The following is a 22,459-nucleotide window of genomic DNA, read 5'->3' on the forward strand; positions in this document are numbered from 1 at the left end:
TCTGCTGTTTGTGGTAACTTTTTTTTCTGTCTAAAACAGGCATCAGGTTAACTGAACGAGCTGTTTGAGGGGGTGGTGATCCTAACACTGGCCTATGGCAACACTGGCCTATGGCAGCTACAACAAAGCTCTGCATACACAGCAAGACTACAATGCAACAGTGCCCAGACTTTGACTGCTACAGCTAGACCAGTTGACAAAGCTCAAGTTGTCACCAAGCAGGACGCCCCAACTGGCGACCAACTATATAGACTGAGGCTGCCTATCTCCAAATCTGACAAAGCAAGAATTGTTACGCAAGCTCCACATTTCTGTTTGCAGTTTAAGCCGACCTTAAGTATGCAATGGTTATGCACATCCCCCCCCCACACACACACACACCCCGCAGTTGAGAGTTGTAATGTACCTTTTATTTATCTTACATACATTTGAAGCCTGTGTAGCTCTGTGACAGAAAGAGGTCTCTGATGGCAGCGACCAGACAGGCAGGAAGAACTTTCCTGTTCTTTCGGAAAGTCAGTGAGTGTGCAACTTGTCAGTATGTTCTGAACACATCAAAACATTTTCTTTAATTTAAGCTACATAATACCATGTGGATGCACTGATTGGGTGTAAATAATAACAGCAATTGGTACAGTCAATTCACTAAATGTGCAACAAAACCCTAATCATCAGACATTTTACAACAGCAAACTTCAACAGTCCTTTTACTTTCCTGAATGTCATTATTATTTATTAAAACATGCATCTAGAGCAACATACATATAAATCTTCTTTTATTAAAGTTCACCTGAAATTCAGGCTGCTTTCCCATGCAAAGTACAAATGCAAGTGTCCATAAACCAGGGTTTAATACATGTAGTATGTGAGTGAGTTCTGATGAAAAAGTGATTGTGTTGTAATATTGGTTATTACTGAGTGTTGATGTTACAATGATTACATTATAAAAACAACAACAACAGAACAATGTGAAGAGCAAACTTCTTCTGTGGGCATGCAAGTGAGTTAATCTTGTGTGTGTGTGAAACTATATTTGACTGAGTGTCACATTTAAATGACAACAGTTTTCTTGATAGCCTTTAAAAACAACAACAAATACATGCATTTAAAAATCAAACAAATATAGGCACATCAAAAAAAGTTGTATGTACACCTTCGTGGCTGGTGATGCATTCTTGCTCCCCTGCAAGTTTTCATTCTACAATGTACCTCAGGCTAGCTTCCTCTCTCTCTCAAATCTGCCCCTCCCACACAATACAACAGGTACAGTGGCCACTCTGACACCAGTCTCTGAAATAATCAAGAACAGTTAAAACTGCGATGAGCTGTTGTTCTTTTACTCGTGAATGCAATGCATGAACACTTAAACAATATCCCACTTATTCGCGAGTGCGTTGACAAGGCGAGAGTGAAAAAATAGCACAGACTCGAAAGCAGACGATAAGTTCAGCACAGAGAGCGGGCGTGTTTACCTTTGATCGCTGAGACAAACAGAGTCGCAATTTTCATCGTCACTGTCTTTTCACTACTGCTGGAAGTGGCCTCCGCTCCTCATCTTTCATGCTTGATTCGAGGAGAGAAACTGGTAGTTCGAACATGTACGGTTCAATTTCGTCTGCAGTCACGCTTGTTGCCATGTTGGTAAACAGCATCTTCACACTGTGTGACGTCACGGATAATTTATTCATAAGCCAGTCTCGCGAAGATCACGCGGCACAATGGCGGGTCGTTTTGGAGAAGAAATCCGTCGCTTCGGTCACAAAATTCGTCGGATTACGGCCTTACAAGATTCCGAAGTAAACCAAACATTGTTGAAGACGGTAAGAAAGTGGTTTTCTAACTAACTGCAAACATCGGGAAGTGTTCGGTCGCGCAGGAACACGATTCGAAGCGTTTTTGACGCTAAAACAGCATGGTCTGGACCTTTAAGGCCTTATTTCTAAAATAAGGCCTTATTTATAGAAATAAGAGCTTATTTTCCAAAATATGGGTATATTTAAAAAAAAATATGGGCATATTTTTTTAAGGGCTTATTTTTTGGATTTTTGACCCTATGTGCCAAGGATAGGAAGGCGGGGGGGGGGGGGGGGGGGCGGGGGAGGGGTGTGTGTGTATGTAAGGATTTTATCAATAACTTCAGATTACTAGGTTGTGGGGCACATGCATGAAGTTTTCAAGAGCCGATTTTGTTTTCTATTTCGGTAAAGGCTAGCTAGTAAAGAGATCCAAGGGAGAAAACTCATGCAAGCACGCGTAACCTTGACCTTGCTGACGACAAGCACGGCGGGCTGCAAGAATGTCGGCGAACCTGTGTCAGACGATGTTACTGTTAGCTAAGCACCAAAGCTTGCCTTGCGTGTTTGCAAGTGCCAGACTCTTCTGCAATCGCTGGTTAGCTCAGAAAAACAAAACTGTATTGAAGTCTGTGAAAAATGTATGTTTTTGTGACACGAACAGAGCGACAAGGTCCCAATTCACTTTGACACGTGGGTTTTCGGACCGGCCACTTCCACAACAAAACTTGCAGAGACTTCGAACACGACAACGACAGGTATTTCTACAGAATCAGACTCGTGCTTATTCAACGGGACCGAACAAAAGCAAACTGAAACAGCTTATGGTAGCTACGTACGTGTCGTGGGTGATAGGCGGAGTCCTGTTGACAGCCGTGGTGTACAGATTTTACGGTCGCTTCCAAAAGCGTGCCAGAGGAATAGAAGAGCTTGATGTACCGCTGTTTGGGCGAAGGAGCAGAGTTTTCTGCCGCTACAGAGGTTATGTACTACCAAGCGATATAGTGAACACTGTTGTCAATGACATTCCGTGGTTTGAAGTTCGACCTGATGACACGTGGGTGGTTAGTTTTCCAAAGGCTGGTAAGAGTGAAAGTTGAAAGAGCATTACAATACTGGTCATACTCATACTCATAGCTCCTTGTACAGTTACACACACTCAAAAAACACACTCACACACAGTCATTTATTATAGTAGGAGGCATTCCCTGGCAAGCAATAACAAATGTGAGGGGTTTAAAACTTAAAGTTGAAGAGTCCTGTTGAAACGAACTTATTGACTTGGACTTGGAGAAAAAAGGCCAAAACCAGTGGTCCAGTGTCATGGAATGCAGATCGGCCAATCGACGGGGTATCACTATCAGTCTGTCGTCTGAAATTTTATTAAGTCATTGAACCAAGACAGACTCTCTAGTAATTCATTTCCTGAGAGTGTTCCGCTGTTCATGTAGAAACTACCTTCTGTAAAACTTTGATGCATACAAAATGTCCTTTTTCCATGTAGGTACCACCTGGCTTCAGGAGATTGTCTACTTGATCTGCAATGATTTTGACTACGAGAAAGCCCAGGCCACAACGATCGAAGACAGATTTCCCTTTCTGGAGTTTCCGTATCCCGGGGTTAAGGTCGTGGCCCAGAGCCCCCCTCCTCGCTTCATCAAGACACACTTGCCTTTTTCACTCTTGCCGAAACAGCTGGATGAAAAGAAACCAAAGGTATTTTGAGATTTCTAGCGAACTGTCAGTGTAACATGCTGATTGTAATGATCTGAGTGTCTGCTGCCTCTGAGTTTAGGGGTTTACAAAAAAAACACATTCATGTTATAGTACCTGTTCAGCTTCAAACAATAACATTCAGACAGAACTGAAATCAGAAGCTGTATTTTACTTTTTGTTATGTGCAGAAATAAGTCCTGTAAAATAAAAATAAAAATTCTTGAGCTAAAATAAGCCATAAGATATTGAAGAGCTGCACCTTCTACACTCATATACACTCTCAGACCAGAGGTGAGTTCCAGAGAATAACGTGCTATTGCAGATACAGCGAGTCGCATTGAATTCACAAACTGACTGCTAAATTGTGAGAGAAAAAAAGGAAAGTGGATCACACGGGTTCACGATGGCTCAGGGGTTAGATAAACCAAGAAAACAGGTGTGTGGTTTACGCGAGCTAAATTGCCATTCAAGCGAACTGTTTCATTTAATGCTATTAAATGCTATTGCAAGTGTGTTCGATAAGGTTAGAACTGCTTTTTGTTTGTTGAGAAGATTTAAATCGTTCTGTAAACCATTTAAGACGGACTGGGGTTTAAGTTTAAAGTGTAGAACGCTGTGGCTGTTTCTTGTCACTGTGCTCTAATAGCAAATGTTTTAATTATGAAGACAGGCATTTGTCTCAGAGATAGCATGCCACATGTCTTCCACTTCACTTCATTTCTACAAACTATGTGTATCTTTGCGTGCCAAAATATGCGTAGTGGTCTTTTAGGCTTGCATGTAAAAATTTCATACTTAGTTACTACCCCCCGCGGGTTAGGGGGAAGAATTTACCCGATGCTCCCCAGCATGTCGTAAGAGGCCGACTAACGGATTCTGTTTCTCCTTTTACCCTTAAGTGTTTCTTGTATAGAATATAGTCAATGTTTGTAAAGATTTTAGTCAAGCAGTATGTAAGAAATGTTAAGTCCTTTGTACTGGAAACTTGCATTCTCCCAGTAAGGTAATACATTGTACTACGTTGCAAGCCCCTGGAGCAATTTTTTGATTAGTGCTTTTGTGAACAAGAAACAATTAACAAGTGGCTCTATCCCATCTCCCCCCTTTCCCTGTCGCGATATAACCTTGAACGGTTGAAAACGACGTTAAACACCAAATAAAGAGTTGAAAACGACGTTAAACACCAAATAAAGAAAGAAAGAATACTTAGTTACTGAAACTTTTTTATGGAGATCGCGTTAGAGTTACACATGAAAAAGATGAGTGTGCACTGATTGAGAAGTATCTTCCCTTTTTATTTTAGCTTTTAATGTTTCACAAAATGCGCTATGGTCTCTACAGATATAGTTGCAGCTTTAGGGATCACTTCTTTTGACTTTGAAAGTGAAGATTTGTTGCTTATGACTGTTAGGAGAGAAAGACACTGTCAACTGTATCAGAAAATGTATGATGAGAGTCTCGGTGATGACACGATGACGAGTCGGACACACTCAACTAGTGGACTCTGTTTCAGTTTTTGTTGCAAAGTTCATGCAGTGAGGTTTTTAGTGAAGACACTGAGGCATTTGTCTGAGAGATGGATAAGATTCAGGAAGGAGTCTGTGGTTTAAACTCTGTGCGCGCACATGTTTGTGTTGTATGGGTACTGTTGATAGTGTCACGGTTCAATGTGTAAAATGATTGGTGGCATCCATAACTAAGCGTTGTTGACACACATGTGAGCTTTTAGTATTTTGTCAGACAAAGAGTCAGATTTAACTAGAAGCACATTTCAGCAGAAAACTGTTGTAATTATACTCGCAAAACAGGACAAGTTGTGTTTTTGTCTTTTGTTAGTTGTAAGGCTTAGTTTTTGTACAGTACTTAAAGGCACAGTAAGCCTCCCGTAAACCATCACAGAGCTCCCTGAGCGTCTACATACAGCACAAGCATACTTCCATTTGAACGCTCACCGAACGGGAACATCCTGGCTGCTTTCTGTCGAGCGTGAGAACCCATCCTGAACTCAGGTCAAAAATGAGTTACTTCCCTTCGGCCCGGAAGCAGGGTCACGCAAGGGTCGTAGCAGACGACGGTTTATGCATATATCGCCGTTCCTCTCAACAGTCAAAAGCCATCGCTAGAGTTCTTGTGAACCACAGCCGTTTGTTTCGTGCATCAAAACGTGATATTGTAGATAAGCTCACATCGAGTCGCATTCAAATGACTAACTGACTTGTGAAAAAGGGAAACTGGATCACACGGGTTCACGATGGCTCAGGGGTAAGATAAACCACTCAAAAATAAATTCTTTGAAAATTGCTCTCTCCTTACTGAGAGCACCTAGGATGTTCTCAATCGGTGAGTGTTTAAATGAAAGGGTGTTTGTACTGTGTGTAAAAGCCTGACCGTATCTGTGATGGTTTACGGGAGGCTTACTGTGCCTTTAAGACGCTACAAGTATTTTTTTTAACCTCAACTAAGACTTGACATCTCTAATTTGTGTTAGGTCTTACCGTCTATGAGTCTGAACATTTGTTGCCTATTAATGTTGTAAGAGCTATACTGTAATGACTGTGTGATGGGGGAAATATCAAAATCTCTATGATGACACTGATGACGAGTCGGACACACTCAACTAGTGAACTTGGTTTCAGTTTTTGTGGCCAAGTTCATGAAGTGAGATTTTTAGTGAAGACACTGAGGCATTTGTCTGAGAGACAGATGAGATGAAGGATGAAGTTTGTTGTTTAAACTCTGTGCCCGCACATGTTTGTGTCACAGGCTCCCTGTTGTTAATGTCGCAGTTCAATGTGTAAAATGAATGGTGGCATCAATTTTTAGAAATAGAATTAAGCCAGGCTTGTAAAGAGTCAGGTTTAACTTAAAAGAAAATTTCAGCAGAAAACTGTTGTAATTTTGTATTCATACAAACTATACTGAACAATTTTTGTGTGTGTGGTTTTGTCTTTTTACATTTACTATTTAGTCAAGTTTTGCCTAAATGTTTTAACGTAGGTGGGAAATCGAAACGAGTGTGGTGGTGTGTGTGTGCATGTGTAGAGCGATTCAGAGACAACTACTAGACCAATCTTCATTAAACTTGACAAGAGCTCTTGAGTATGTTGAGTATGATATCCCCAGAGATTTTTTTCATTTTTCGATAAATGTCTTTGCTGACGTCATATCCTGCTTTTTGTGACACTGATAGTTGAGGCCGCACTGTCACGCCCTCATCTTTTTGTGACACTGATAGTTGAGGCCGCACTGTCACGCCCTCATCTTTTTGTGACACTGATAGTTGAGGCCGCACTGTCACGCCCTCATCTTTTTGTGACACTGATAGTTGAGGCCGCACTGTCACGCCCTCATCTTTTTGTGACACTGATAGTTGAGGCCGCACTGTCACGCCCTCATCTTTTTGTGACACTCATAGTTGAGGCCGCACTGTCACGCCCTCATCTTTTTGTGACACTGATAGTTGAGGCCGCACTGTCACGCCCTCATCTTTTTGTGACACTGATAGTTGAGGCCGCACTGTCACGCCCTCATCTTTTTGTGACACTGATAGTTGAGGCCGCACTGTCACGCCCTCATCTTTTTGTGACACTGATAGTTGAGGCCGCACTGTCACGCCCTCATCTTTTTGTGACACTGATAGTTGAGGCCGCACTGTCACGCCCTCATCTTTTTGTGACACTGATAGTTGAGGCCGCACTGTCACGCCCTCATCTTTTTGTGACACTGATAGTTGAGGCCGCATTGTCACGCCCTCATCTTTCGATCAAAGGGATTCAAATTTGAGACGAGCAATCTTCAACAAAGGCCGGACTTTAGTGTTGCATTTCAGCTTGGAGGCTATAACATTAATTAATGAGTTTGGTAATTAAAAATATGAAAATTGTAATTAAAATTGTTTTATAAAATGATCAAAAAATAATTTCGTCTTATTCTTCATCATTTTCTGATCCAAAAAATATATAAATGTTATATTCGGATTAAAAACAAGCTCTGAAAATTTAAAATATGAAATTATGATTACAAATAAATTTCCGAAATGGATTTTAAAACATCTTATTCCTTGTCGGTTCCTGATTGCAAAAACGTATAGATAAGGTATGTTTGGATTAAAAACAAGCTCAGACAAATAAAAGGGAAAGAGATACAGAAAAGTGGCCATCCAGCTCAGCGCAACCACTATCGCGCTCTACTGGCTTGTCAATTTCACTGCCATTGCCACGAGCGGGGGACTGACGATACTGTACAGTCTTGGTGAAAAAAATGCAGTGCGTTCAATTTCATTCTGTGAGTTCGACAGCTTGACTAAATGTAATTTCACGTGACTTGTTTATTTGCAAGGCCTAATTTTACACAGTCAGTTTTTGATCATTTCTTTAGACACTTGAAGTAGGGTTTTTTACACACGAAAACCTAAGAAGACTTGGTAAGAACTCTAAATTGTTTTGGGTCTTACCGTCTATGAGACTGAACATTTGTTGCAGAGCTATACTGTAACGACTGTATGATGGGGAAAGATCAAACTCTCTATGATGACACTGATGACGAGTCGGACACACTCAACAAGTGGATTTGGTTTCAGTTTTTGTGGCCAAGTTCATGAAGTGAGATTTTTAGTGAAGACACTGAGGCATTTGTCTGAGCGATGGATAAAATTTAGGAAGGAGTCTGGTTTAAGCTCTGTGCCCGCACATGTTTGTGTTGTATGCTTCCTGTTGTTCGTGTCGCTGTTCAATGTGTCAAGTGAACGGTGGCATCCATAACTAAGCTTAAAAACTGGGTTGTGTTGTTGACCCGGAACATGTGAGCTGTTGGAATTTAGTCAGACTTGTAAAGAGTCAGATTTGACTTTAAGCACATTTCAGCAGGAAACTGTTCTATTAATACTAGCAACACTGAACAAGTTGTGTGTGTGTGGTTTTGTCTTGTTTGTAAGACCTAATTTTATAGTTAGTTTTTGTTCATTTCTTTATACACTTGATCATGTAGTTTATTTACACATGAAAAGCTCAAGAAGACTTGATATCACAGATTTGTTTAGGGTCTTACTGTCCATGAGACTGAACATTAGTTGCCTATTAATGTTGTAAGAGCTATAGTGCAACGACTGCGTGATGGGGAAAGATCAAACTCTCTATGATGACACTGATGACGAGTCGGACACACTCAACTAGTGGACTTGGTTTCAGTTTTTGTGGCCAAGTTCATGAAGTGAGATTTTTGTGAAGACACTGAGGCATTTGTCTGAGAGACTGATGACAATCAGTCAAATCAGGGGTTTGACTTTAACCTTTGTGTGTGTGGAAGTTAGCTTCCTGTTTTTAGGGGTGCTGCAGTCTTCAGTTGTAAAATGCATGGCGGTGTCCAGAATAGTTTAACTTTGAGCGTAAGAACTGAGTTATGCTGTTGCATGTTGGTACAGAGAACAAAATTACACGGAAGATTTGAGCTTTTAGAATTTAGCCAGACTAGTTAGAAAGCACATTTCGGTTGGAAACTGTTGGACAGTATTACTACTAGCAATACAGAGTCCTCATACAGTGCATAAAACAAGTTTGTGTGTATGATTTCGTCTTCTTCTTTTTTTAAAGTTGGTGTTTGCAAGATGTAGTTTTACACAATAGCTGAATAAGATTCTATTAACTACTGTGGAAACTTGAAATAATCTTCCATATTTCATGAAAATGTCTGACAACTTTGGTGATGACTCGGGTTGATGTGAGTGTACAAATGTGTTGTCTATAGCAAAGTGTGTGATCTCCTACCTGTGTTAACAAACAGTCCTGCAAAGTATAAGTCGAGTTAAACTGTAGCTGATGACAGCATGCAACCAGTCCAATCTGTGCAATACTTCAATCTTGTTTATATTCCCTATACCACTGAAGCACATGAATCGACTTCTGAGGTGAGCGCGTAAGGTATTGACGCTACCCTTTAAGTGTTGAAGAGCTATGCTGTGACGACTGAGCAATGGTAAAAGAAACAAGTCGCGTAAGGCGAAAATACAATATTTAGTCAAGTAGCTGCCATTTTTCACCAAGACCGTATACTCGTAGCATCGTCAGTCCACCGCTCATGGCAAAGGCAGTGAAATTGACAAGAAGAGCGGGGTAGTAGTTGCGCTAAGAAGGATAGCACGCTTTTCTGTACCTCTCTTTGTTTTAACTTTCTGAGCGTGTTTTTAATCCAAACATATCATATCTATATGTTTTTGGAATCAGGAACCGACAAGGAATAAGATGAAAGTGTTTTTAAATTGATTTGGACAATTTAATTTTGATAATAATTTTTATATATTTAATTTTCAGAGCTTGTTTTTAATCCGAATATAACATATTTATATGTTTTTGGAATCAGCAAATGACGGAGAATAAGATAAACGTAAATTTGGATCGTTTTATAAATTTTTATTTTTTTTTACAATTTTCAGATTTTTAATGACCAAAGTCATTAATTAATTTTTAAGCCACCAAGCTGAAATGCAATACCGAACCCCGGGCTTCGTCGAAGATTACTTGACCAAAATTTTAACCAATTTGGTTGAAAAATGAGGGCGTGACAGTGCCGCCTCAACTTTCACGAAAAGCCGGATATGACGTCATCAAAGACATTTATCAAAAAAATGAAAAAAACGTTCGGGGATTTCATACCCAGGAACTCTCATGTCAAATTTCATAAAGACGGTCCAGTAGTTTAGTCTGAATCGCTCTACACACACGCACACACGCACACACACACGCACCACGACCCTCGTTTCGATTCCCCCTCGATGTTAAAATATTTAGTCAAAACTTGACTAAATATAAAAAGTCTCCATGATAACACTGATGACGAGTCGGACGCACTCAACTAGTGACTTGGTTTCAGTTTTTGTGGCCAAGTTCATGAAGTGAGATTTTTAGTGAAGACACTGAGGCATTTGTCTGAGAGATGGATAAAATTTAGGAAGGAGTCTGTGGTTTAAGCTCTGTGCGCGCACATATTTGTGTTGTATGGGTACTGCTGACAGTGTCGCACATGTTTGTGTTGTATGGGTACTGTTGACAGTGTCGCACATGTTTGTGTTGTATGGGTACTGTTGACAGTGTCGCACATGTTTGTGTTGTATGGGTACTGTTGACAGTGTCGCACATGTTTGTGTTGTATGGGTACTGTTGACAGTGTCGCACATGTTTGTGTTGTATGGGTACTGTTGACAGTGTCGCACATGTTTGTGTTGTATGGGTACTGTTGACAGTGTCGCACATGTTTGTGTTGTATGGGTACTGTTGACAGTGTCGCACATGTTTGTGTTGTATGGGTACTGTTGACAGTGTCGCACATGTTTGTGTTGTATGGGTACTGTTGACAGTGTCGCACATGTTTGTGTTGTATGGGTACTGTTGACAGTGTCACACATGTTTGTGTTGTATGGGTACTGTTGACAGTGTCACACATGTTTGTGTTGTATGGGTGCTGTTGACAGTGTCACACATGTTTGTGTTGTATGGGTACTGTTGACAGTGTCACACATGTTTGTGTTGTATGGGTACTGTTGACAGTGTCGCACATGTTTGTGTTGTATGGGTACTGTTGACAGTGTCGCTGTTCAATGTGTCAAATGAACAGTGGCATCCATAACTAAGCTTAAAAACTGGGTTGTGTTGTTGAACGGAACATGTGAGCTGTTAGCATTTAGTATGACATGTAAAGTCAGATTTGACTTAAAGCACATTTCGGCAGGAAACTGTTCTATTTATACTAGCAACACTGAACAAGTTGTGTGTGTGTGGTTTTGTCTTGTTTGTAAGACCTAATTTTATAGTTAGTTTTTGAGTCACTTGAGAAAAAGTGACTATGTAATCGGTCAGTGTTAGTCTGTCCGGCCGGCCGTCCGTCCGTAGACACCACCTTAACGTTGGACTTTTCTCGGAAACTATCAAAGCGATCGGGCTCATATTTTGTTTAGTCGTGACCTCCAATGACCTCTACACTTTAACGATGGTTTCGTTGACCTTTGACCTTTTTCAAGGTCACAGGTCAGCGTCAAAGGAAAAATTAGACATTTTATATCTTTGACAAAGTTCATCGGATGTGATTGAAACTTTGTAGGATTATTCTTTACATCAAAGTATTTACATCTGTAGCCTTTTACGAACGTTATCAGAAAAACAAGGGAGATAACTAGCCTTTTCTGTTCGGCAACACACAACTTAACGTTGGGCTTTTCTCGGAAACTATAAAAGTGACCGGGCTCAAATTTTATGTGAACGTGACTCATTGTGTTGTGAATAGCAATTTCTTCCTGTCCATCTGATGCCTCATATAATATTCAGAACTGCGAAAGTGACTCGATCGAGCGTTTGCTCTTGTTGTTCATTTCTTTAGACACTTGATCATGTAGTTTACATGTATTTACACATGAAAACCTCAAGAAGACTTGATGATATCACAGATTTGTTTAAAGTGTGTGACCTTCTACCTGTGTTAACAAACAGTCCTTCGAAGTATAAGTCGAGTTAAACTGTTGATGATGACGGCATGCAACCAGTCCAATCTGTGCAAAACATTAATCTTGTTTATATTCCCTATACTACTGAAGCACTTGAATCGACTTCTGACGTGAGCGCGTAAGGTATTGACGCTACCCTTTAAGACAAGAATCGTCTTCTTCTTTCCGTTTTCTGTTTTGTCTTCTCTCTTGTTGGTCGTCTGAAATGCGACCATGTGTTATGATAAGCGACGCCTGTTTGCACACGCTGTGGTTGCAACGTGTTTATACTTCACCCTTCCATGATAGCATTGGAACCAGATCTTAATCAGCATTAGTGAAGGTGATCCCATTGTTGGTGGTAGTTGTAGGTCTAGGTCACAGAGCAGTTTATGCTGTGACGACTGAGCAATGGTAAAAGAAAAAAGTCTCAGTGATGACACTGATGACGAGTCGGACGCACTCAACTAGTGGACTTGGTTTCAGTTTTTGTGGCCAAGTTCATGCAGTGAGTCTTTTGTGAAGACACTGAGGCATTTGTCTGAGAGACGGATGATAATAATCAAAGTCAAATCGTTAGCATTTACAATACAATGATACATTATCTCAATTTAAGCTTTGAGATACCCCCCGCGGGTTAGGGGTAGTCCCATATTGGTTGGGACGAGAAAGAATTTACCCGATGCTCCCCAGCATGTCGTAAGAGGCGACTAACGGATTCTGTTTCTCCTTTTACTCTTGTTAAGTGTTTCTTGTATAGAATATAGTCAATGTTTGTAAAGATTTTAGTCAAGCACTATGTAAGAAATGTTAAGTCCTTTGTACTGGAAACTTGCATTCTCCCAGTAAGGTAATATATTGTACTACGTTGCAAGCCCCTGGAGCAAATTTTTGATTAGTGCTTTTGTGAACAAGAAACAATTGACAAGTGGCTCTATCCCATCTTCCCCCGTCGCGATATAACCTTCGTGGTTGAAAACGACTTTAAACACCAAATAAAGAAAGAAAGTAAGCTTTGAGACTTGTATGTGTGTGCGGCTGTGTATGTGTGTGCGGTAGGATTTTTTCGGTATATTCCAGATTCGTAATGTCAGGTGACGGTGTTTTGGTTGTTAATTATACAAATCCTTCAGCGTCTGACCCCTTGCACTACCCCTTTTTTAAAAAGTCATTGGTACAGCTGAAAAGATCCGTTTTGCATGTTCACTGCGTGCATTATTGTGTGATGACACTCTCTATGATGAGACGATGACGAGTCTGACACACTCAACTAGTGGACTAGGTTTCAGTTTTTGTGGCCTAGTCTATGTCGTGAGCGTTTTCTGAAGACACTGAGGCATTTGTCTGAGAGACTGATCATACATGATTTATAATTAAAATTGTGTCATTGCATTGTGCGAGATAGAGGTTTTATTTTAGATGTCACACTTGACTGAACCATCACGTCTGACCTGCTTTTAAAAACTCTGTGTGTGTGTGCTCTCTTTGGTCTTGGATGGAGATTTGTGCAGTTCGCTACGGTGGTGTGCTTGAGAAAGAACCAAGCTGGGTGGGAGCCAAGCGCTGGGTTTGATTGATCAAATTATAAGTTTAAAAAAAATATAAATTTGAACCAATCCAACCCAGTGCTTGATTCCATCGATTTAGGCTTTTTCTTGTGCACCACAGGTCTTCGTTACAGACAGACTGTAAACATTGAAATGGATTCTAAAGGTTTGTTGTGAATGTGCTTCAGGTGATCTACATTGCGCGGAACCCGAAGGATACAGCGGTGTCCCTGCAGGCCTTCACCAAGATGATCAACTACGTCACCTTTCTAGGGAACATGGAGGACTTTGCTCAGCTCTTTGTGGAGGGAACAGGTTGGTGACCTAGGCATGTTATGGGGATTGCTCAGCTCTTTGTGGAGGGAATAGGTTGGTGACCTAGGCATGTTATGGGGATTGCTCAGCTCTTTGTGGAGGGAACAGGTTGGTGACCTAGGCATGTTATGGGGATTTATTGCCTTCTGCAAGTTTTTCAAAATGGCCATGAAAGATTCAGTCTCCTTCCTCTGTCTTCTGCGTTTCGTGGGCTGTAACTGCCACGTACATTCGTGGTTTGCATTAGTGGGATTTTACGTGTATTGCTGGTTTTTTCTGCCATTAAAGCAGTGGGACTTTCTGTGTGTGTGATGTGTTTGTGACTCCATGTAACCCATCAAACTCTTGACATGGATTACAGGATATTTTTCGTACGTACTCGTGCTTGCTTGTACACGTACACACAAAGGGGGATAAGGCACGAGCAGGTTTGCACTTGTTGACCTGAGAGTCCTGCTGTGTTGCAACTCTGCAGCGAAGGCCATGTTATTGTACTATACTGTACTTTCTGACACTGTGATGACGCTTTACTAGGCTAGAGTTCTGCACAGTTCTTCTGGGTGCTGATTGTAACGGTCTGAGTGTCTGCTGCCTTCAAAAGTTTATGGGTTAAAAAAAAAATCCCTCATGTTATTTAAGGCACAGTAAGCCTCCCGTAAACCATCACAGATACTGTCAGGCTTTTACACACAGTACAAACACCCTGAAAACGACGTTAAACACCAAATAAAGAAAGAAAGAAACACTCACCGCTTGAGAACATCCTAGATGCCCTCCGTAAAGAGCGAGCAATTTTCAAAGAATTTATTTTTGCGTGGTTTATCTTACCCCTGAGCCATCGTGAACCCGTGTGATCCAGTTTCCCCTTTTCACAATGTAGTCGTCAGTTTGTAATTCGCTGTGAGCTTACCTGCAATAGCACGTTATTATGTACCTCTGACTATGCACAAGACAAACGGCTGGGGTTCACAAGAACTCTAGCGATGGCTTTTGACTGTTCTGAGGAATTGGCGAGAGGCATAAACCGTCGTCTGCTACGAGAACCACGACCTTGCATGACCCTGCTTCCGGGCTTTTCTTTTTTCAAACTTTCAAAACTTCGAATTGTACTGATCTTGTCTTGATGAAAAAAGAATTCTTTTATGATTTAAGAATGTTTGTGTAACAAGCTGTCAATTTATTATTTAGATTTTAAAAGTTAGGTCTACCGCCAAAATGCACCACAGTCCGATTGTGTGAGGAGACAATCCGCAAAATTAAATCTTTTGAAAATTGCTCGCTCTTTACGTAGGGCACCTAGGATGCTCCCGTTCGGTGAGCGTTCAAATGGAAGGGTGTTTGTACTGTGTATAAAAGCCTGACAGTATCTGTGATGGTTTACGGGAGGCTTACTGTGCCTTTAAGATAACTGTTCAAGCATGCAAACTCCTGAAGTTATGTAATGCGCTGCATTAAGTTCTCGGCCTCCCGATTTTCCCTTAGTGAAAAAGGGCTTGGCAGATCTGCCTGTGTGACGGCAACAGAATTTTCATAAACAGGGCTAACACCTTTCTGGTTCTCGCCGGAAATCCGGTTTTTGAAAACTTTGTTCTTTGTCCCTACAAGATAATGAAGAAAAAAAAGCCTCAGCTTCTGGGGGGCGTCGCCGTGGACCCTGGCCCTTCAGGTTTTTCACTCTTTTTGTGTGTTAGCCCTGCATAAAAGCTTGTTACATAAAGTAAAGTATTTTAATGGGTTTGGCTCTGCCGAGACCTGGATGTTCTGTGATGAAACTTTATGCAAGTGATTTTGTTTTCAGTGTTCTATGGCCCGTGGGAAAAGCATGTGAAAGAAGCCTGGGATCGCAGGGATGAGGAAAACATCCTTTTTGTCACTTACGAAGACCTTCACAAGGTAAGTCATCACTTATTTCACAGGCACACTGAAAATTGAGAACAGGAGCACACAATGTGGCCTTTGTCTTATTCTACATACACATGCTCACTCTGTATCTAAGTAGAGAAAAGTTCAACAGGAGCACACAATGTGGCCTTTGTCTTATTCTACATACACATGATCACTCTGTATCTAAGTAGAGAAAAGTTCAACAGGAGTAGAACTGTTGCAAAGATTACTCAAGAACTATATCAAAAAGTACTGCAATCGCACCAAATGGATTGCGTCTCGAAGACCTATTCAGGTCAGAGCACTTGGATGTTTTTGAGTTATTGCTATAAGTTTACTTGAAGTGCTGCAACTGGTTTTGCTCATTTAGGACCCATGCATAGATCTCAAACTCTCAATGTTACATCTTTTTTTTCTTCTTTTTACATTTGGTCAAGTTTTGACTACGTATTTTAACATAGAGGGGGAATCGAGACAAGGGTCGTGGTCTGTGTGTGTGGAGCGATTCAGACTAAACTACTGGACCGATCTTTATGAAATTTGACATGAGAGTTCCTGGGAATGATATCCCCGGACGTTTTTTTCATTTTTTCGATAAATACCTTTGATGACGTCATATCCGGCTTTTTGTAAAAGTTGAGGCGGCACTGTCACACCCTCATTTTTCAATCAAATTGATTGACATTTTGGCAAAGCGATCTTCGACGAAGGCCGGACTTTGGTATTGCATTTCAGCTTGGTGGCTTAAAAACTAATGAATGAGTTTGGTCATTAAAAATCGGAAACTTGTAATTAAAATTATTTTTTATTAAACAATCCAAAAACAATTTTATCTTATTCTTCGTCATTTTCTGATTCCAAAAACATATACTGTAAAATCCCTAGCAAACGCCCACCCCCCACTTTGGGCCAAAAGTTGTGCACAGGGGTAACTACCTAGCAAACGCCCACCCTGGTTTTTTCAAAGAGAATATATAGGCTCACTTTCACTGGGATTTGTGCAGACTGTTCTAAAAGTCATCTTTTCCCCCTTCTTTACCTTTTCGTGTTTCTTTCCTTTTTTCTTATTCTTTGTCCCCTCTCCTCACTCCCAGTCCCACCCATCCCCGACAAAGTGAATTAAAATTACGTCATGCTTTTCCACTGACTTCTTTTGTCTGTCAGTTACGTACCGGTACTTTGACGAGCTTCCTGGTGGCCTGAAGTTTGTTCTTGAATCTCTCTGTGCCATTTTTGCAAAATGCCGAAGCGACAGTCTTACACTGTGTCTTTCTCTGTCTGTCTGTCGGTCTCTCTCTCCTCTATCTCCCCTCTCACTCTCTGTCTGTCTGTCTGTCTCTCTTTGCCTCAAAGTCCCTTTTTTTCTCCTTTTTCCTCCACTTCTACTCACACGACCTAACTTACATGGGTTGAGCACAAAACTTACTTTGTGCAAAGGGGTCTATCCCTAGCAAACGCCCACCCCCCAATTTTGCCCTAAATCTGTGCACAGGGGGGGTGGGCTTATGCTAGGGATTTTACGGTACATGTTATATTTGGATTACAAACAAGCTCTAAAAATTAAAAACATAAAAATTATGATTAACATTAAAAACAATTTCATCTTATTCCTTGTCGGTCCCTGGTTCCAAAAACATATAGATATATGTTTGGATTAAAAACAAACTCAGTAAGCTAAAAAGAATAGACATACAGAAAAGCGTGTTATCCTGCTCAGCGCGACCACTACCGCACTATTCTGCATGGCTTGTCGATTTCACTGCCTTTGCCACGAGCGGTGGACTGACGAAACTACGAGCATGTGGTCTTGGTGAAAAAAACAGTGCGTTCAGTTTCATTCTGTGAGTTCGACAGCTTGACTAAATGTTATTTTGCCTTACGCGACTTGTTTTCTTATTGTACATGATTTTAGCAACCATGCAGAAGACAAGCATATGGTTTTGGCAGCTAGCCCCTCGGTAAAAAAATGGTGTTTTTGCAGGACTTCAGAGGCACTGTACAAGACATCGCCAGGTTCCTGGAGAAGTCCATGTCGGAGTCACAACTGAGGGCACTGGAGGTACACTGTAGCTTCAGTCTCATGCAGAGCAACGACAGTGTCAACTATTCCTGGCAGCAAGGCGTGCTCTTCGGAGAGGGACAGTTCATGCGCAAAGGTCAGAAAACTGGGTGCTTTCCTTTAAAGTTCGTTTTAACGTTTCAGATCTTGTCAGGCTTTTACATGGGAGATAAAGACGATCCCTTGCAGGGGTCGACACTAACTTATTTGGCCTGGGGCCACACTGGCCCCAGAGATGGAAATTGCTGGGGCGGAAAACAAAAATCTGGGGCCCACTCTCAGTATTCACGTGCGGCAATGCATTGTCTGTTTTTCTTCATCGTACTGAAGCCAGGGAAATTCTTTCAACCATTTGACATTGAAATTACGACAGCGCTTCGCGCTTTTGGCTGCATCGGTCTCCTTTTTATATTTAGTCAAGTTTTGACTAAATATTTTAACATCGAGGGGGAATCGAAACGAGGGTCGTGGTGTATGTGCGTGTGTCTGTGTGTGTGTGTGTGTGTAGAGCGATTCAGACTAAACTACTGGACCGATCTTTATGAAATTTGACATGAGAGTTCCTGGGTATGAAATCCCCAAACGTTTTTTTCATTTTTTTGATAAATGTCTTTGATGACGTCATATCCGGCTTTTCGTGAAAGTTGAGGCGGCACTGTCACGCCCTCATTTTTCAACCAAATTGGTTGAAATTTTGGTCAAGTAATCTTCGACAAAGCCCGGACTTCGGTATTGCATTTCAGCTTGGTGGCTTAAAAATTAATTAATGACTTTGGTCATTAAAAATCTGAAAATTGTAAAAAAAAAAAAATTTATAAAACGATCCAAATTTACGTTTATCTTATTCTCCATCATTTGCTGATTCCAAAAACATATAAATATGTTATATTCGGATTAAAAACAAGCTCTCAAAATTAAATATATAAAAATTATTATCAATTTTTTTTTTTCGAAATCAATTTAAAAACACTTTCATCTTATTCCTTGTTGGTTCCTGATTCCAAAAACATATAGATATAATATGTTTGGATTAAAAACACGCTCAGAAAGTTAAAACGAAGAGAGGTACAGAAAAGCGTGCTATCCTTCTCAGCGCAACGAATACCCCGCTCTTCTTGTCAATTCCACGGGCACTGCCTTTGCCACGGGCGGTGGAGTGACGATGCTACGAGTATACGGTCTTGCTGCGTTGCGTTCAGTTTCATTCTGTGAGTTCGACAGCTACTTGACTAAATATTGTATTTTCGCCTTACGCGACTTGTTTTGTTTCTCTCCACCCTGTTCTTCATCTTGAATCTTCTCTTTTTACACGAGGGATGTGTCGCCACATTTTGCGTTTGGCATTTGAAGGCGATACTTATCTCTCACGCTAAAGAGCGCAATCTGGGAGTTATTTCCCTTGCGGCATTGTCCTTCGACGATTTCAATGTTTTCTTTTCTTGACTGCGGCATTGATCGTAACGCAAATTTCAGTGACAACTTTGACTGGCGATTTTTAGTGATTGGCTCTGGCATTAGAATTTTCGGTTTTTCATTGTTGGAATTTATCCTGGGGCGGAGTGGGCCCCAAGCTTCAGCAATGTTTGGGGCGGAACACATGACTCTGGGGCGTTCCGCCCCCCGCCCCCGCTAGTGTCGAACCCTGCCTTGACTGTCACATACCAAACGTGAACATGGGAGATAAAGACGATCCCTTGACTGTCACATACCAAACGTGAACAGCCTGGGTGCTCTCTGTGTACAGCGTTTTGTTTTTTTTAAATGAATAATTATTTTGTGCATCTTTTCAGGTAAAGTTGGTGATTGGAAGAACCACCTGTCTTCAGAGATGTCTGACAAGTTTGATGCCATGGTAACCAGCCTGGAACCATCGGGGTTGCATTTTGTGGACTCCTAATGAAGAGCCCAGTGGTGTCTCAGATGTCTCGTTCTTGCTCTGTGTGTACATGCCTGAAGGGCTTTCACGTTTCTAATGCTTATTTGCCAGCCCAGCCAGTTCAGTATCAAAAATATTCTGGAGATTCCTAAGAGACACGATCCATAAGAATCTCAAATGTAATTAAATTTTTGAGGAACCTGTACATAAGAATCGGCTAGGTCTTTATGGACTGTTTTGGCATCAAAAACAATGCGAAGCGCATGTTCATACAAATCTTGAAAATTGTACATCTTTATTTTTGAGTATCTACCGAGCTTTCATTTGTATTTCGTTTACTGAATAAAATGTTCTTGTAAATCATTCTTTTTTTTGTTTTAGTAATGAAATGTAAGAGTGAATGCAGGAACAAGATACCTGTGAAAGTACTGTACACATTTATTTCACAACAATTCATGCAATCACAATTGCCACATATCAAAATGAACACTCCGGTTTGCCTTGGTCTACCTGCACTCCTGGCATCGAGTACACTGCCCCTATCGGCTTATTGAGAATGAAAACAATTTAGACGTCAACCAAAAAAGAACAATGCTGCACAACAGATGTTTAGAAAACTAAGCTGAATGATGGCTAATAAATTGGCCAAATGTTCCCAAACTGGACTCTCATTGGACCTGCTTCCTGGGCCTAATAAATACTGTGGAAGTGAAGTTTGAAATTTGATCTGGGAAGCACAACGGCTACCACTGACGCGGAGACAATGAGAAACACCTTCTGTAGTTTGCACCCCACAATTCAGTGAGCAAGGTGTTGCAATATTACACCACCATTCCACATTCACGTTGAACACACAAGTAATTTGACTGAAGCTGACTTTCCCAAAGCATTAAGGCAATACATGTCTGTTGCTGCTATTTTTGTCACACAGTCTACCACATACGGATAGCTTTCGAATCTGGACCCTCAGCTGTTGGCGTGAAGACGCAGTAGTCGACGGATTCGACGAACAATGGCTTCCGTGAAACTGTAGTGCGTGTGACTCTTTCCGTAACTCTGAAAACAAAAATTAAAAAGTTCCAAGTCCGGTTTCATTGGAAAAACACAGGTTTTCTTGTGCTTAGCACTTTACAAAGTCCAGGAAAAACAGGCAGCTTCAACGGTTTGTGTTCAATGATCCCTATCAAAAATCCAGACTGCTAGTGTTCCAAAATTCAGAATAAAATAACCAAAAATGGGAAGTTATTGGAATGTTTAATTTATGACAAAACATTACATTCACAGGCATGTTGACTCCATGGTCTTTACAGTGGATAGACGGACACAAAGACCATTGGTTTGACATGCCTCTCAATGTACTGTACAAAACGGTGACCGATACTTACTTGGTTGATGTCAAGAACTTTCTTGAGGAGAGTCTCGCTGATGACCGTAGGAGCCGTTTTCTTGAGGAGGTCAAGGTCACCCCGAGTGACCCCCTGTGCCGCCTCCTCCAGTTCTGGCCCCACCCCTTCCATGTCTCCGCCCCCCTGCTGCGTCCAGCCTGGGTCTGCAACAACACAGTCATACACCAGTCTGAGTCATCTTCTTCAGCTGCATTCCTGGTCTACACTCCAATGTTTTTTTCATTACTTTGTTGTCCTATTGCTGGGAAATTCGGGTCACTTCCTCCCAGTGGAAAGCTAGCAGCAACATAGTCATGCTACCTAGGTGTGTGTTTTTGTTTATGTCATTAGCCACCTATACTTATGGCGACCAAGGCCTTTTAAGTGACACAGGGTTGGAACATGGATACCGTCTGAGTCGGCACATAAAGTTGGTCCCTGTCCGTCCCGGCCCAGATTCGAACCTGTGACCTGCGGATCACAAGTCCAGTGCTCTACCCACTGAGCCCCCTGGCTCTACCCACTGAGCTACCTGGCTCTACCCACTGAGCTACCTGGCTCTACCCACTGAGCTACCTGGCTCTACCCACTGAGCTACCTGGCTCTACCCACTGAGCTACCTGGCTCTACCCACTGAGCTACCCGGCTCTACCCACTGAGCTACCTGGCTCTACCCACTGAGCAACCCGGCTCTACCCATTGAGCTACCCGGCTGTACCCACTGAGCTACCCGGCTGTACCCACTGAGCCACCCGGCTGTACCCACGAGCTACCCGGCTCTACCCACTGAGCTACCCGGCTCTACCCACTGAGCTACCCGGCTCTACCCACTGAGCTACCCGGCTCTACCCACTGAGCCACCTGGCTCTACCCACTGAGCTCCCTGGCTCTACCCACTGAGCCCCCTGGCTCTACCCACTGAGCTCCCCGGCTCTACCCCCTGAGCCACCCGGCTCTTCCCACTGAGCCACCCGGCTCTACCCACTGAGCCACCCGGCTCTACCCACTGAGCCACCCGGCAATGTACTCATAATTTGGTTTCCCCAATGGACACATCCTGACCTCAGGTCAAAATGAGTTCGGCTCATCCTGACAGGATGCCTTGAGTTTCTTTGTCTAGCAAGGAAACAGATTTTTGTACATATTTAGAGATTTTTGTAATGTGTTATGGATGTAAGCCGATTCACGATCGTCGATAATGATTTTTCATGGTGTTTTGTCATTTTTAAATTACAGAGGAACATGAACATTTATAATAATTTTCTTATTTATTTATACTTACCAACACAATGTTATTTTGCATATAGCCCCTTAACTAGGGGCTATATGCAAAATAACATTGTGCTTGGTAAATCTAAATTAATTTTTTATTTTAGACAGTTTCAAGCGAGCTATTTGACGCGGATGTATTTACTGT

At 41.6% G+C, this 22,459-nt stretch overlaps 2 protein-coding genes across 2 annotated transcripts in view; one reads left to right on the forward strand and one right to left on the reverse strand.

The window, feature by feature from the left end:
* Nucleotides 1–1,596: 1,596 nt before the first annotated feature.
* LOC138961066 (sulfotransferase 1B1-like) lies at nt 1,597–20,022 on the forward strand. The gene is made up of 7 exons (XM_070332658.1): nt 1,597–1,603; nt 1,692–1,820; nt 3,298–3,509; nt 13,712–13,838; nt 15,637–15,731; nt 17,704–17,878; nt 19,572–20,022. The coding sequence occupies exons 1-7, from the start codon at nt 1,597–1,599 to the stop codon at nt 19,676–19,678; spliced, it is 852 nt and encodes a 283-aa protein (XP_070188759.1). The 3' UTR covers nt 19,679–20,022.
* A 55-nt stretch (nt 20,023–20,077) lies between these two features.
* Nucleotides 20,078–22,459, reverse strand: part of LOC138961382 (nuclear pore complex protein Nup205-like) — a 72,148-nt gene continuing 69,766 nt past the window's right edge. The window contains exons 38-39 of the mRNA XM_070332997.1: nt 21,043–21,206; nt 20,078–20,713 (exon numbers count right to left, since the gene is read on the reverse strand). Coding sequence (XP_070189098.1) covers nt 20,624–20,713; nt 21,043–21,206 — 254 coding nt within the window. The 3' untranslated portion in view covers nt 20,078–20,623. The remainder of the gene's footprint in view (nt 20,714–21,042; nt 21,207–22,459) is intronic.

The sequence above is a fragment of the Littorina saxatilis genome, linkage group LG3 (genome assembly GCF_037325665.1).
Source record: "Littorina saxatilis isolate snail1 linkage group LG3, US_GU_Lsax_2.0, whole genome shotgun sequence".
Classification (NCBI taxonomy): Eukaryota; Metazoa; Mollusca; class Gastropoda; order Littorinimorpha; family Littorinidae; genus Littorina; species Littorina saxatilis.

Bases quoted from the DNA above. Each gene is read 5' to 3' on its own strand.
- LOC138961066 (XM_070332658.1), top strand. The intron at 3,510-13,711 runs GTATTTTGAGAT...AATGTGCTTCAG, and splicing joins TGGATGAAAAGAAACCAAAG to GTGATCTACATTGCGCGGAA. The intron at 15,732-17,703 runs GTAAGTCATCAC...GTGTTTTTGCAG, and splicing joins CTTACGAAGACCTTCACAAG to GACTTCAGAGGCACTGTACA.